Here is a 16,329-nt window from a genome sequence, read left to right as displayed (position 1 = left end):
GCTCTGTGTGTGGCGTCAAATCAGTTCCAGTGGAATTAGTACAGAAATCTGTCAAGCCTAGCCAAGTGGATAATTTCATTTCAATGCTGACATAGTGGAGGTCATAATGTATAATGTTAAATATTTCAGTATATACAGTTGAGGTCAAACGTTTACATACACCTTGCAGAATCTGAAAAATGTTAATTATTTGACCAAAATAAGAGGGATCATACAAAATGCATGTTATTTTTTTTATTTAGTACTGACTTGAGTAAGATATTTCACATAAAAGACATTTACATATAGTCCACAAGAGAAAATAATAGTTGAATTTATAAACATGACCCCGTTCAAAAGCTGACATATATTTGTTTCTTAATACTGTGTTACCTGAATGATCCACAGCTGTGTTTTTTTTGTTTAGTGATAGTTGTTCATGAGTCCCATATGCAACTATTAAAGCAGGTTCAAACGCTCACTGATGCTTCAGAAGGGAAACGCAATACATTAAGAGCCAGGGGGTGAAAACTTTTGGAATTTGAAGATCAGGGTAAATTTAACTTATTTTGTCTTCTGGGAAACATGTAAGTATCTTCTGTAGCTTCTGAAGGGCAGTACTAAATGAAAAAAATATGATATTTAGGCAGAAAAGAGAAAAATTTACACATCTCATTCCATTCAAAAGTTTTCATCCCCCGGCTCTAAATGCATTGTTTTTCCTTTTGGAGAATCAGGGAAGCGTCTGTAATTGTTGCATGTGAGTCCCTCAGGTGTCCTCAGTGCAAAAAAACAAACAAACAAAAAAACACAGCTGTGGATCATTCAGGTAACAACACAGTATTAAGAATCAAGCGTATGTAAACTTTTGAACTGGTTCATTTTTATAAATTGAACTATTATTTTCTTTTGTGGACCATATGTAAACATCTAAGTAAAACATATCTTATTAAGGTCAGTACTAAATAAAAAAAAATAACATGCATTTTGTATGATCCCTCTTATTTTGCAGATTCTGTAAGGTATATGTAAACTTTTTCAACTGTACAGGGGTAATTAGCACCTTTTATTCTACTGAATACTGTATTTCGTTGAATTATTGTATTTATTGACAGTCAATTAATAAACAAGCTATTGGACACACTGAAATGTATTGCTTAGGAAGAGGATAGTTAATTAAACATGCTGACAACAATAGCTTGTTGCCACATTATATTAGGTAAATTCTCACAATGAAACTTGCCATTAAACAACCTATTATTTGCTATTCAATGCAACTGAAACAGTATAAAAAAAACATTTAAAAAGAATCAAGACACGGCACAGATGCTAATCCAACAAACAACAATATATTAAAACCGTTGTTTTGACATACAAATATAATTTATATATAACACGCTACCTTTTTTCCCTCAAAATACCCGTAATTTCTTCAAAATATAATCATATAATGTCAAATATGTACCAAACACTGTATTAATAAAGGAGATGTCGAGCTATGAGAGGAATAAATATAATGTAACACATATTACCGTAATTAATTGCAATAATAATGTGTATTCTTCCTCAAAAAACCTAATAGACCCATATAGGTGGCCTAAGTTAGTGCCCTAGTTGTGTCACGTAACATGACATTACACTTACTGTACGACGGCTTCTGGCATAAATGTAGCAAATCTAGTCTCAGTATCTTATAAATAAGGACTAGCTTATATTAAATGCTAAATTAAAAATTTATTCTAACTTTTAGAACGAAAAAAAAAAACTTTGGAGAATGCGGGCATCGATCCCGCTACCTCTCGCATGCTAAGCGAGCGCTCTACCATTTGAGCTAATTCCCCTTCCTGTATACGAAACCTAGTGTGCTAGTATTTAGCATGAGTACGCAACACTAAGTACGCATCTCTACTACGCTTTCTTTAAAGGAAAATACAGTTCATTTATTAACTATAGACAAGACACGACTTCATATTAGGTGTTTCACGATACAATATAATCTGTTTACCAGGTATCCACAGTGAAACGTACTTGCAAGTTCACATGTTAAATGCTAAAGATGTTAGAAATAAGTTTAAGTTGTTCTAAAATGATCTGAGTTTAAATACTGACGACAAAGTTACTAAATAAACTACTGAGTAAAGCTACAAACGAATAAATTCGCTCAATCTGCAATGTACGCAATTGTAAACAAAGCTAGCCACACAAATACTGTATAACTTAAAACTACAGCGTCCTGTAAAAGGACGACCAAGCCTCTTTTTTTTACCACAGTACTTCAACCTAACATTAATAAGAGAGCTTTTCTTCAGTCGTGGTGTATTTAAATGAGAGAGCCTTCCACCGCTGAGACACACCGTCAGCAGCAGTGTGATGAGACACGACAGACGACATCTGCAGTGAAACCGAGTCAGAACCGGGACAGCTGCGCTGGAACGCGCCTCACTGCACCGGAGCAATAATAACTTCATGCCATCTCAACATAAACCGCGTCCTGTCATGATGATGGTGAGTTCAGATTGCATGTGTGTGGGTTTTACTACTGTAACCTTGATAATGCGCAGTGCATTGCGGTAGGGGATACTCAAAGATGCTGTAAGGGGAGTTGAGGAGGAGGATGATGATGAAGTATGATTCCGTTGTGTCATATATAACGTGTTTGGGTTGGTGTCTGTGCTGCAGTAGTGTGTGTATGTGTGGTCTGGATCATGTTACGTAAATGAAGACGGGGAAAAGGCCCATATTTATGAAACAAACACTGTGGCTTTGTTTAGATAAGCAGAAGTCTGGTTATTTTTTTGTGATAACAGACTCTAGACTCAGAACAAAAAAAACACTAATATTTTGCTGATTCAAACCACATATCATGCTTGTATATTGGCCATTCTACAGAATTGGTTTAAAGTCAGAGCTGGAATCTTGTCTTTTTCCACTAATTTTGTATGTATGCAAATTGTATTATGTCCAAGGTGTCTATATTGTATTTTTATTAAGTTTTGGAATTTTTTTCCTCTTCCCATATTTGTGACTACCAAAACACAGTAATATATAATTTAAAAAAAATGGTTATACTGGCCTTTTAAGATTTTTTTAATATTTTTTTTGCAATTTTATTAAAACGGTTTTAGAGGTAAACCAATAATTACAATTTTGACAATATTTCAAGTGTGATTCATGAGGGTTGTTGTATTTTGAGTTCAGCCTTTATTCATAAAAGGCATAAAGTTGATCATACTGATTTCAAAATATTAGTCTGAATATACATTGAACCAAACACTGTCATAAAATCTTAGTTGATAATTCACTATAATTTATTTTTGACAAAACATTTTGTACTTTTGTAGTGACTAATGTTTTGGTAGCGACCACATTACATTACAAAATTTTAACTCACATACTAAAACACTACTAAAACATACTAAAATACAAAAATTTGCAAAACTGCAGTAAAATTTTGTTTATTTATTTGTTTATTATTAAACATTACAATCCCCCCAATCCGGAATAAATTACAGATATTCTTTATAAATGCGTTTACACTGCAAAATTTCAAATACATAAATAATTTTTTAAAAATAAATGTTTTAAATATTTTTTTAAACATACAAATAAGAAATATTGTGCAAAATGCAATCATATTTCTAAATACAAAACCAAACTACCAGTAGGTGGCGGCAAAAGACTGTTTTAATGAGTGAGTCATTTAGTCTTTATGAATGGGTTTCTGAATCATTCAAAAACGTGGTTTCATTAACGAAACACTGATTTGTTGCTCGTAGACATGCAGCAGTTCTGCTGTGGCTTTGATTGGAGCTATTTTCGGCAACGAAATTGAGCAGGGCAGTCAATGTTGTGTTTAAAATGCAAGTCGCTTAATTTAAACTTCTTTGTTATTAAACTACTATTGTATAAAATCAGTGTCACATTGCCGTGTTGATATTTGGGGAATCATATTAGTCATGCAATGTTGCGTACCTAAATCATATTATAAATATCTTTTTATCTCTATCACATAATCATTTTAAGCTGTGAAAGCTTCATCTGGCACGACATAAATACATTATCAGTCGCCGTAATTTTGACTTCAAAACGGACCGGCTCGGATTTGGCAGACAGACCGGCCTAAGCCGATCATGTGGAAAACCGGCTAATTCCGGTCCCTGGCCGATCGATCGGTGCATCTCTAATAAAAACTAAATGTTGTGGAAAAACGCCCAAAAATGTGTGCTTAATTGCAGAAAAATGTGTTCGGTATTAACAGTAACGCTTTGGTAGCGACCACATCACATTACAGAATTTTAACACACATACTAAAGCACTACTAAAACACTAAAAATGCACATAACTGTACAAAAATTTTGTTTATTTCTCCCAAAAAAGAGATTGTGTGTTCCCTTTTGTCACTACTGAAACGATGATGATGACATGATTTGTTTGTAACTAGTGACAATTTTAGATACTAAAGATGCTCATCAGCACACGGTTACTAGCCCAGTTCTGAACAACTGTACACACATAAAAACTACATTTTATGGAATAACATCCAAAAAAAAATGTCACTACCGAAATATCACCAAATGTTTTAGTCGTGACTGTTTCGGTAGTGACAATTGTAGATACTTTTGAGCTTACTCAAAGATGCTAATCAGCACACGGTTACTAGCACAGTTCTGAACAACTGTACACACATAAAAACTACATTTTATGGAATAACATCCAAAAAATAATGTCACTACCGAAATATCACCAAATGTTTTAGTCGTGACTGTTTCGGTAGTGACAATTGTAGATACTTTTGAGCTTACTCAAAGATGCTAATCAGCACATGGTTAGCTAGCACAGTTCTGAACAGTTGTACACATATAAAAACTAAATTTTATGGAATAACATCCATAACAATACAAAAAAAAAAAAAAAAAAAAAATGTCACAAATTAAACTTTACCAAATGTTTCGGTCATGACTGTTTTGGTAATGACAATTTTAGATACTTTTGAGCCTAGCTCAGAGTTGCTAATCAGCACATGGTTAGCTAGCACAGTTTTGAACAGTTGTACACGTATAAAAACAAAATGTTATGGAAAAAAACTAAAAAAGTGTGCTTAATTGCAGTAAAAAATGTGTTCTGTAGTGACGTTCCTTAAAGCTACATACAGATTTTCAGAATTTTGACACATTTACATCGAAATGATGGGGCCTTTCTACTCACCATGTAGCTATGAGAAAGAGTGACACATGAGTATTTCCTGATCATATATTTAAGGATGTAATTAAAATCAGTCTCAGCCAATGGACTAATACATACACTGTTTAATTAGTGATGTAAAAAAATTTTTAGAAAGAAAAGGAACCAAAAAAAATTTTTTTTTTTTTTTTTAAAAATCCACTTTTTAAAAAAAATCAAAAACCCAATGTTTAAAAACAACAATGGAATAAAAAACAAACATTTTTTCAATATCATTTTCATAAGTTGAAATTTAGGGGTTAGGGTTCGGGGCAGCCACCTTCCAGTTGAAAGTACCCAGTAAGCTTACTGATATTTTAAAATACTATTGTGGGTTAAAACAGATAATAGAAGGATCTTAGTAAACATTTAAAATTTGAATACTTAAACACTTTTTAAATGTGTTTTGGCTGTGGGACAGCAGTTTCTGTAGAATGGCCCATATACATAATTAGAATAAAATGGATTTAGATCAGATATTGACCACTGTCTGAAAAAATGATCCAAAACATAACCAAACTCATTTCTGTACAATGTGAACAAAGTCTAGTTGTTCTGTGTTTTTTTTTATTCTTGTGCTTGGAAACCAGATCTTGTGCTTGGAAACCATTACCTGCACTCTGTTGTTCCTTTCAACCTTCGTGACCACCTACCCAGCCGACTTGGACAAAGGACGGAGGAGAGTGGTTCATGTAATGGGTAAGAACTTCTTCTGTGCCACTTTATACCAGGTGTCCCAGATCACAATGTGCAGAAGGCAAATCTGCAAACGCAGTGTAAGCAGAAGAAGGTTATGCTGCCTTCCGACAACCGCCTGCTTAAAGAAAAACAACAAATGCCATTATTACGCAAGTGCATTGATATTCAAATCACATGATGTTATTTTGACAGAGACCACTTCACCCACGAGAGTCATCTTCAGTGTATAACCTCACTTCAGCGTTTGACCACCGGAGGTATTAAAAGAAAACGTCTTATAAACTAAAACTGTAGTGGCTACTCAAAGCTCAAGTAGGATTTAAAAGCACTACACAACATTTGATAGTTGTTGCATATTTATATTGCAGGTATACTTACTTTATAATCAGTTCCAGGTCAACTAGATCACTTTTCTTCATTTGGTATTCATTTTTATGTAAGTAAGAAAAAAGGTTTTTAATTGCCAGTAGCTGTTGCACCAGCTGTCTTCTCACAGCATGGTCCCAACATTTACTTGGCAGCTGCAAATTACTTTCAAAAAGTCTGTGGTTACAGTGACATTGCCTTCAGTTTAGACCCTTTGCCTCTGATGAAATACTGTTTTTTTAGCTGTCTCTAGTTGAATTAATGATTGGACATGTTTGGCAACCCTGCTTTCAAAAGAAAAGGTGTTTTGGTAACAAACATCTCAGAGTGCCAGGTATCCAGCTGACAGTTTAAATGAGCAGATGTCAAGGCTGATTATGGCCCTTGAGGTCTGTCCGGAAAATCTTGGACAGCTATCAGAGAAGGTGTTGTTTGATTGCTGTGGTTCACATTCTTAAGACTCGGTGGCTCGGAGATCCACTCGTCGCTTTCAAATCCGGCTAAGTGCCTTTGAACAGCCTTCAAAGCAAGGGATTCTGTGGGAAGTAAAAGAAAAGGTGAAGGATTTATGCAATTTTGATATTTTTTAATGCCATAGTTATTCAATTTTCTTAGCTGGTCTTATGATCAGATGCTTTTTTAGCGCAACAGGTAAAACTAAGGGACAGTAAGGGCCCGCATCTGCATTACAACTACCACTCTTAAAGGATATTCATGCACTATGCAGATTTTAGACTGATGTGTCGTGTCAGTTAAGTTCACTCGGTTGAAAGCAATACACCACAAAGAATCCTGAAAGATTTAGCTGTATTTGAAATGGAAAGGACTTTATTTGCATATGAATTGCATGAAAAAGTAAACCACAAAATTACATACTTTTCCACAGTCCAACAAAGTTCACTTTCACCCAAACCACACTCGTTCTCAATGTCAAAAATTCAAGCGTTATTCATATTCAGATATAATTGCAACACTTTCAATGTAATTCAGTTTGAATGTGACCCTCCTGAAGTTTCTGAAGTTGAGCATGGTGCTATGTGGGTAAAATTATCATGATCATTTCTGGTATTATTGTGATAATGATATCAATGACTATAATTCAGGGAATCCTTTTTCTAGAGAAAAGTATTATCTTTCATATTTTTACCCAAAATAGAGCATAACTGAGTACACACATACAATGTAATAACTGTTTAATTCACTGGAAGCCGGATGGCACCCTTACGCTGAAACTACAGTTAACGCTATAGCTGAATAAAACGCAGAGAGAGACATTTTAACTGAGGAAACTTGACAATAAACATACGATTGCTACAATATGGTTTGTCTGTGTTCTTCAAGTAATCTTGGGTATTTTTATGAGGATAAACTATGTTTAAAATGTAATGCTAATCAACATAGCTTTTATAATACTATAAAATAATATGATTTCTGCCTTACCCTGGTGAAAAAAACAGCATATGCTGGTAGGTATGTTTTGATGCTGGTTTAAGCTGGTCCTTTGCTGGTTTATGCTGGTCATGTTGCTGGTCAAGGACCAGCACGAACCAGCTAAGCACCAGCATAAACCAGCAAAGGACCAGCTTAAACCAGCATCAAAACATACCTAACCAGCATTCCAGCATCAAAACATACCTACCAGCATATGCTGTTTTTTTCACCAGGGTATTCTGTGATATAAAGCCACATCTGATCACAAAAGGATCTTTCTATGTTATGAAGTTAATTTAGAGAAAAAGCATGTTGATAATAATATCTTTGTTGAACAACAGGTTTGTAAACAGGCTTATAAACGTGCTACTTTACTGTTATCGTGGGGAAAATTTTGACCTGTATATTGCAAACGATAATGTATCGCCCTTCCCTATAGTGTTATGAACTCAAAAGTTATAGCACTGATTCCAAGGAATACGTTGATAATGTTAGTCTATACCAGTGGTGGCCAACGTCGATCCTGGAGAACCACAGTCCTGCAGAGTTTAGCTCCAACACCAATCAAACACACCTGAAAAAACCAATAGGGGCTTTCGCACTGGTGGAAACTTTTCATAGTTTCTAGAACTATTAACAGAAATACCTGCTTTTTATGTTCGCACCACATGAACACATTTATTTCTAGGAACTCTGTCTGATTAGCTCCTACTTCAGAGTAGTAGGGTATGAAACAGTTCATGCTCTTTCAATCAAGTAAATTGTGCGTTTATATTTCATCTCTGTTATCACGAAAACCCTCGATACAATCACGACATCCTCAACGTAATCTCATGATAATTCGTATGTATTTTACATAAAATGTGGTTCTACAAAACGTTCATTTAGCTACTTATATTTTTACAGACACTAAAACGTACAATACTTATGTATTTACATCTGATTGTACAAATACTCACATATTTTCAGCATTTTAACGTACAATATTTACATATTGACAAAACCTAAAAACGAATTATGAAGACTGAAATCGCGGCATTCATTTTATTATTATTTTCAGTTGTCATATAAATGGCATTATGTTTTCAATTGCATTATTAAATTGTTTACTTCTTTACTTAATAAGAAATTATAACATTTAGTTCTGTTCTGTGATTTCTGCTGCCAGCTTGTTTTGAAAAATAGTCCCACATAATGGCCACGTTCACAGCAGCAGAATACGGTTGTCAGTGCCTTATTTGAGTCCTTAATACGGTTGCGTTCACACAGAGTACGGTTATTTACAGGATTTTTCAGGACTCCCTGGTGAAAAAAACAGCATATGCTGGTAGGTATGTTTTGATGCTGGTTTAAGCTGGTCCTTTGCTGGTTTTTGCTGGTCATGTTGCTGGTCAAGGACCAGCATGAACCAGCAAAGAACCAGCATAAACCAGCTAAGGACCAGCTTAAACCAGCACCAAAACCTACCTAATCAGCATCCCAGCATCAAAACATACCTACCAGCATATGCTGGATTTTTCACCAGGGCTCACAACCACATTCTTGAGAACACTCGCACTGTGTGAACGGAACAGGACTGGACAACTTTGTCTGTCATGTATTACAGTGCTAGAGTGCCACACAAATGCACGTCTACCGTGTGCTGCGTACTTTAATTTGTGGTTTTGGTAACTTACAGTGACGGAGAAATAAGCAGTGTGTCATCTGAAAGTTTTATATCCAGTCTCCACCGGAGCCGCTCCCTCCTGTCAGTTTTGTGTTCTGCGAGCGCCTCAAATGTTCCGCTCTCCACTCAAATGTAAAAGCTGCTGTCGGTTAATGATGATTTGATGGATGAACTCGCGGCTCCATTGGACTCAGAAAGTGGTAATACTACAGACCTTGCTATCTTTGGTATTGCTGTGGTCACTGTTGCTATGGTTACTTGTAAAGAATATGGGCTTGACTCCTGTTGCACATTCATACAGACATTTGAAAAAGCGACGGTAAGCTGCTGTGTGAACGGGACTTTTTGAGACTCAAACCTGTAAGTAAAGGCGGTTGTCAATCCCAAAAACTGACAGTGTGAACGTGGCCAATGTTAAACAATCCTTAAAACTCTTAAAATTAATAACATTTCTGCAATCGTTTAACCATTACTTTTCATGTAATATTTACTTTGTGATAGGACACAAAATGCATTTTCTCTGACATGCTGTGACTGAAAAAAGAACCATAAAATACACCAAAAATGCAACAGAATTACAATAGAAATCAATGTATTGTATCATGTGATCCAAATCTTCAGAATCTATACGATTGCGAGGAACAGGCCAAAACTCAAGCCTTTATTCAGCAATATTAGTTTCCATTATCAGCATCGCAAGCATCACAACCGCTTTGACACACTCGTTAAATTCAAATCTTGCCGCTTCAAGAAATGACAGGTTTTACCGCCGGAAAATCGAACGCTTATTGGTTGTTGCTTGCTTTGTAACATATTGCGACATGCCGTGTTTCTGGTGAGGTTTGTTTAAATGAGAAACGTACGCCTTCACGGAGTTGATCAGGATGCAACGCATCGTCATTTGCTTTTGGTACTGCTTTTGACACTTTTGCAATAAATAAATGATTGTGATTGCATCTGTCTGTCATGTTTTTCTTATACTGTACAGAAATAGTTATGGTTAGGTTTAGAGGTAGAAGTGCTATATTGTTAATGCTATATTGTTACTAAAATGGTCATTTCCTTGCATATTTTTATTATATCTTTTTATATTCACTATAAAATGGGTAGGTTTAGTTTTAGGGGTTTGGGGGTCTAAATCGCTTATTGATAAAATGATAAAAATGCATTGACATAAATATCTTAATGACAGAAATGATATGTCAATATTTTGCTTTTAGTTAAAAATACATTTGTATAGTTTAAATGTAGAAATGCGTCTAAATTGTATGTTTTAGCATCAATAAAAACGTACAAAAACATACGCTTTGTGCTTGTTAATGTTACGTATTAGTATCTACATATAAACAAGGAGACCAGGCTGACATCCGCTATTCACTGGTTTGTTGACGTTTGTAAATACCAGTTTCACCTTAGGGTCATTTTACTTGTTGCATTCGCACTGGCAGCAAAAACTCTGAACTGGCTGACAGCAACGTCTTTATTCGTGCCATTTAAAAATGTCACCAACCGGTGAATGTAGGACGCCATGATAGCTGTTTTTGTTGTGTGTCGTGGATTAAACGGATTATGATTAAAAGCATGAAAATCTGACTAAATCTCCTATGACAACTCGCAGTGTTACATATCATCGAGACTGAGAAAAGAACACAACGCTGCAGACAACAGGCAGCCAAATGCCATTATTATCGCCATGTTTGTGTAGTAAATATTTTTACACAGCATTTTAAACATGCCGGGTAGCCGGTGTTTTGTATGCGTTTGGCCACTCATAGTACACTTACGTCACTGGTAGTTCCTATAGAACTGTTTTAGATGCTACTCTGAAGTAGGAGCTAATTTAGTTCCCCCAAACAAAGCTTCTAGAACTAAATACATCCCTAGTTCCTGCAGTGCGAACACGCCAAAAAGTCGGAACTTCCGCCAGGAGTTCTAGGAACTATGAAGTGTGTAAGCCCCTTGAGTTTTTAGAACTACGCAGTTCAAAAGGTGAGTTTTTAATCAAGGCTGGAGCAAATCTTAGGACTGTGGCCCTCCAGGACCGATGGCCTCCTCTGGCTCGTACCTTAAATTCATGTAGCTTAAAATGGAAACTTCTTTCTCTTTTTCCCTAGAGGACGATACTGGAGCAGTGATAGTCCAGACTGCTCCAGGTAAGGTAGTCACTCATCGAGGTGGCACCATCACCCTTCCCTGCCGTTTCCACCATGAACCAGAGGACGTCGACCCTAACCGCATCCGGATCAAATGGACGAAGGTTTCCGATGCTTTCCAGTTTGAAGACGTCTTCGTAGCGCTGGGGCGACAACAGAAGGCATTCGGGTCCTACCGTGGCCGTGTGTCTCTAGAACAGGCAGGGCCAGGAGATGCTTCAGTTATTATTCACAACATCACCTTGGAAGACTACGGCCGCTATGAATGTGAGGTCACCAACGACATGGAGGACGACACGGGATTTGTCAATCTAGACCTTGAAGGTCAGGCAGCTGGTCTTGATTGTAGTAAATAAGTTTGAAAAAGTGAAAAAAAAAAACTTTTTCACCAACTTCTCTAAACTACTTTTTAAAGGTGTGGTGTTCCCATACTACCCTCCATCTGGACGCTACAAGCTGAACTACCACCAGGCAGAGGAAGTGTGCCGACAGCAAGATGCAATTCTGGCCTCCCATGCGCAACTTCACAAGGCTTGGCTTGAGGGGTTGGACTGGTGCAACGCTGGCTGGTTAGAGGACGGCTCGGTCCAGTACCCCATCTCGCATCCTCGAGACCAATGTGGCCGCAAGGATAGCCCTCCCGGTGTCCGCAACTATGGCTACAGGCACAAAGACGACGAACGCTATGATGCTTTCTGCTTTACCTCAAATCTCAACGGTGGGTGTATGCCTATGGTGGTCCCCTGATCTCAATCCATTCCAGCCTTAGGCTGTTGAACAAAGTTCCTGTTGAGAAGGTCCTCCTGCAGTGTTGCCATGGAGTTGGGTTACTATCATACTGTTGCCGCAGGTAGTTTTTCATGTCCACGGGTTGAAGCGACCCCAAAAATAATATTTAGCCCATGGAATGCTAATTTTACCAGAGAAACCCCACCACAAAAGGTGTATTTTACCCCCTGGAATGTGACTGTCCTACTTTTGGGCTAGTTTTTGAGTAGCAATTGGATGGGTTTTGTTGTGAAAACCTGGCAACCCTGTCCTCCTGCTATTCCTTTTACATATCCAATAAATGATGCCAGTGCTACAAATGAAGGAGTCTTAACTGAGCAATGCATCAGTTCCAGGAAAACTAGCCAAATCAAATCAGATTTCAGGGAAGCTATGATTTAGTGCAGCTTCTCGGGTGGAGAGTCACTTTGTGACCAAACGAGAATAATAGGCGTTTGCACAGCTGAAAGCTGAATTGATTTTGTCTTCAGGAAGAAAACCGTATTTTTGGCCCAGGTTCAGACCATTTGTTACCAAGTGCCTTATAATCCAGTGGGTACACAAGAGTTGCCCAGTTCTTCAGACCCACTTGCAGACAAGTCATTGAAAGCCAAAAGGCTTTTCTTTTGTCCCCAAGTGGGCTATTAGAGTGGACAGTTTGTCCTGAAATCTTTATAGCAAGGGCAATTTTCAATAATACCCCTACACCGACCAGCTGCTGGAAAGTTACCGAATGGCCCAGTGGGAAATATGAGACGATGTGCTGCCCTAACAGTCAGCAGTCACATAAACAAACAGAAAATCAATGAATGGCTTCTGAAAAACAGGTGGCAGTCTGAAATGTTTCTTTCTTTGTCCTTTGCTTTTTCTTGTTTTTTTTGACTCGCCAGGCCTGAACAAAAATGCATTCCATTTCATCATGTTCAACGCAGACTTGATCCAAATTTCGAGAGCTACTTTCAGGAAGAATTTCATTAGCATTGGAACATGTTTCTTTACTACTCCAACATTTCAGACATTTATGGCTGGTTTTTGTATATACTCACAGCATGTTTCTGTTGCAGGACGTGTTTACTTTCTCAAACGTTTTAAGAAGGTAAACTACCTCGAGGCGGTAAAAGCATGTCAACGGGACGACGCAATGATTGCCAAAGTTGGACAACTATACGCCGCATGGAAGATCCAACTCTTGGACCGTTGTGAGGCAGGCTGGGTGGAAGATGGCAGCATCCGTTACCCCATCGTCAACCCTCGGGCTCGCTGTGGAGGTGCAGAACCTGGTGTCCGAAACCTGGGTTTCCCAGATAAGAAGTTCCGCCTGTATGGAGTCTACTGCTTCCGCAGGAACACTGATGTCCTGTCGACACAGGCTCCGAAAGAAACCACATCCAAACCTGCTAACAGCACTAAAAGTATCTGAAAGATACTAGCAAAATACTAGTAACTAGCATGACAGACAAGGCTTTTTGCACACCTGCTAGGCTACTAGGCAACTAGGCTAGCGCTAAACTCGGGGCATAATTGAGCTTTGCACTTGCTTGAAATGAGGTGTCAATCATCTCTAAATTGAAAAAACAACTTTTTTTCCTCAGAGACTTTACTAGGGAAGAATAGGACACAATGTATTAGCTTAATTATTTCACAGTATGCATGCAGAACTTAGCCTTCAGGTCTTTTTTGTTTTACTTTGCCGTTTCCCAGGGAAGACAAAAGTGACTTTAATTGGCGCTAAGAAAGCAGGAAAGCTAATTTAGGCTTATAGTGAGTATAATAGCCCTCAATGACCTGATGATGAGGAAGTGATAATGGACAGAACTTTCATCAGATGCTAGCATGATCTGGCTAGCTTGGCTGGGCTTAGCCTGCTTATTAAAATGAACTTTCACAGTTATTGCAATCTAAGTGTCTAAGCATCAAACTGATTAGCTTTGCCAGTTACTATGCACCTAACACTAGACACTCATTTTTGATACGACCTTGCGAGCAATAAAATTAGGCATGCCATTTTCTAGATGTTTATTACAGTGATAAAGCTAAAATATTGTGAATGACACCTACATCAGCTGCTTTACTACCTCTTAGTGGTTGACAATTGCACTGTCTGTTTAGTATTGCACAATATGATTATGCATTTTAGATTAAAGTTATTTACCTGTTCGCGTTTGCCTGTCAATTCTCTAAATGACTGTGATTCCAGGGCAGAGAATTGCTTGTAAACACAAAAGCTTGACCTCTGACACAGAAAGGAAGGAAACCTGATGTCGCCGGTAACCATGACAATAGCTGAATATGGCTCCACAAATTGCACATTGCTATTTTGGTTCGTCTTTTGCACAAGCGCTCTGCGCTTTGTGTCTACAGGCTGCAAAACACTTGAGAAAATGTTTGTTGCTTTGCCAGAATCACATAAGTGACCCTTACATTTCCATAGTAACAGCTATAATGAGACTTCATGAATTTCAAAGAAAAGCAACAGTCATTTGTTAAACTGCTGAAATGAGGCTGTTTACTCTTATAGCTTTTATTATATGCTCAGCATTTCTGACTGTATTTAGCATCCTGTTGCGAATTCGAATGGAGTCTAAACATTTTAAACAATACAGAAAACAACAAATGCTAGCTTCTGTTGGACGTGTGCATTATATATAGTATAAAAACACTATCTATAATGTTTCTCTTAAGATGGTTGCATTACCATTCATTGGATCCTTTTCATCTTCCCCCAGCATGAAAAAGTCAAAATTAATTGACCTCTAACAACCATGTCCTCTTGGGAAAACAAAACTGAATCAGATCTCAAAAGGTGCCATATTTGTCTCATTTCTTACCTGCTGACAGGAAAAAACAAAGTGAAAATTGAACACCCAGACATCATGTACTATCTAGGCACAAGGTGTCAAATCATTTACTCATCTTTTCTGCAAGTGAAAATGCTGTGTGGAAGGAACTCTATCTGTTAGCATTCCCATCTCAGCAGGAGCTAACAGAGACATGCTATACAACAAAACCCCTTGGTTAAGACAGTGTTAATCACATGGAAATCAATTCATGATGATTCTTTTATAAAAGACAATACGTGAAGTTGAGGTCAAAAGTTTACATACACCTTGCAGAATCTGCAAAATGTTAATTATTTGACCAAAATACGAGGGATCATACAAAATGCATGTTATTTTTTTTATTTAGTACTGACCTGAATAAGATATATCACATAAGAAACTTTTCCAAATAGACCACAAGAGAAAATAATAGTTGAATTTATAAAAATGACCCTGTTCAAAAGTTTGACTCTTAATACTGTGTTGTTACCTGAATGATCCACAGCTGTTTTTTCATTTAGTGATAGTTGTTGATGAGTCCCTTGTTTGTCCTGAACTGTAATAGTTGCATGTGAGTCCCTCAGTTGTCCTCAGTGTGAAAAGGTGAATCTCAAAATCATACAGTCGTTGTTGGAAATGGTTCAAATACACAAAAACGATGAAAAACCAAATAATTTGTGGGACCTAAAGGATTTTTCAGAAGAACAGCAGGCGGTTTAAAGTCCCCATGAAATCAAAATTAAAGTTTTTTGGCTTTCAGTATAAATACGCTAGCCTTACGGTTATCTATAAGGTAGTGTGCTCCAAAACAATGACAAATTCACATTCACAAGATATAAGCAATCAAAACTTACAGTCTTTCAATTCTGATGACATCAAATGGACTTCAGCTTGTCATCAAACTTTCTGTCCAATCAAATGCCTCTAGAATCCGAAACGTCCCGCCCCCTACACTATAAATAGACGCTGAAGCTGCGGCTGAGATCGGTCACTTCGCAGTGCTGGTTTTTTTTTGTACTGTGAATGGCATGTAGTGCTCAATGTAGGTGATAGGGAACGATTCAGACAGTGTCGGGGCAAATAATGTCTGGTTTTACCTTTTGTCAGGTGAACCTCAGCAGCGCTTACAGTCTTCTCTGGACTTTGGCTCAGGTCCAGAGACGCGATCGCAGGGAGCGGATGATATGCGTGAGTCTGCATATATTAAACACTCAAAACTACACAGTCA

The 16,329-nt window shown here is 37.4% G+C and overlaps 1 protein-coding gene and 1 non-coding gene across 2 annotated transcripts; one reads left to right on the top strand and one right to left on the bottom strand.

Moving 5' to 3' along the window:
* Nucleotides 1-1,747: 1,747 nt before the first annotated feature.
* trnaa-agc (transfer RNA alanine (anticodon AGC)) lies at nucleotides 1,748-1,820 on the bottom strand. Its single transcript has one exon. It is a non-coding gene; the product is annotated as a tRNA-Ala (tRNA).
* Nucleotides 1,821-1,859: 39 nt separating this feature from the next.
* On the top strand, nucleotides 1,860-14,439 carry hapln4 (hyaluronan and proteoglycan link protein 4). The gene is given in 6 exon segments (XM_051095177.1): nucleotides 1,860-2,429; nucleotides 2,431-2,484; nucleotides 5,790-5,898; nucleotides 11,476-11,838; nucleotides 11,930-12,232; nucleotides 13,347-14,439. Coding segments are annotated over 6 exon segments (1,311 nt in total). The 5' UTR covers nucleotides 1,860-2,303; the 3' UTR covers nucleotides 13,703-14,439.
* The last annotated feature ends 1,890 nt before the right edge of the window (nucleotides 14,440-16,329 follow it).

The sequence above is a fragment of the Labeo rohita genome, chromosome 22 (assembly GCF_022985175.1).
Source record: "Labeo rohita strain BAU-BD-2019 chromosome 22, IGBB_LRoh.1.0, whole genome shotgun sequence".
In the NCBI taxonomy this organism is placed as follows: domain Eukaryota; kingdom Metazoa; phylum Chordata; class Actinopteri; order Cypriniformes; family Cyprinidae; genus Labeo; species Labeo rohita.
This window is presented reverse-complemented; position numbering and strand designations above follow the sequence as displayed.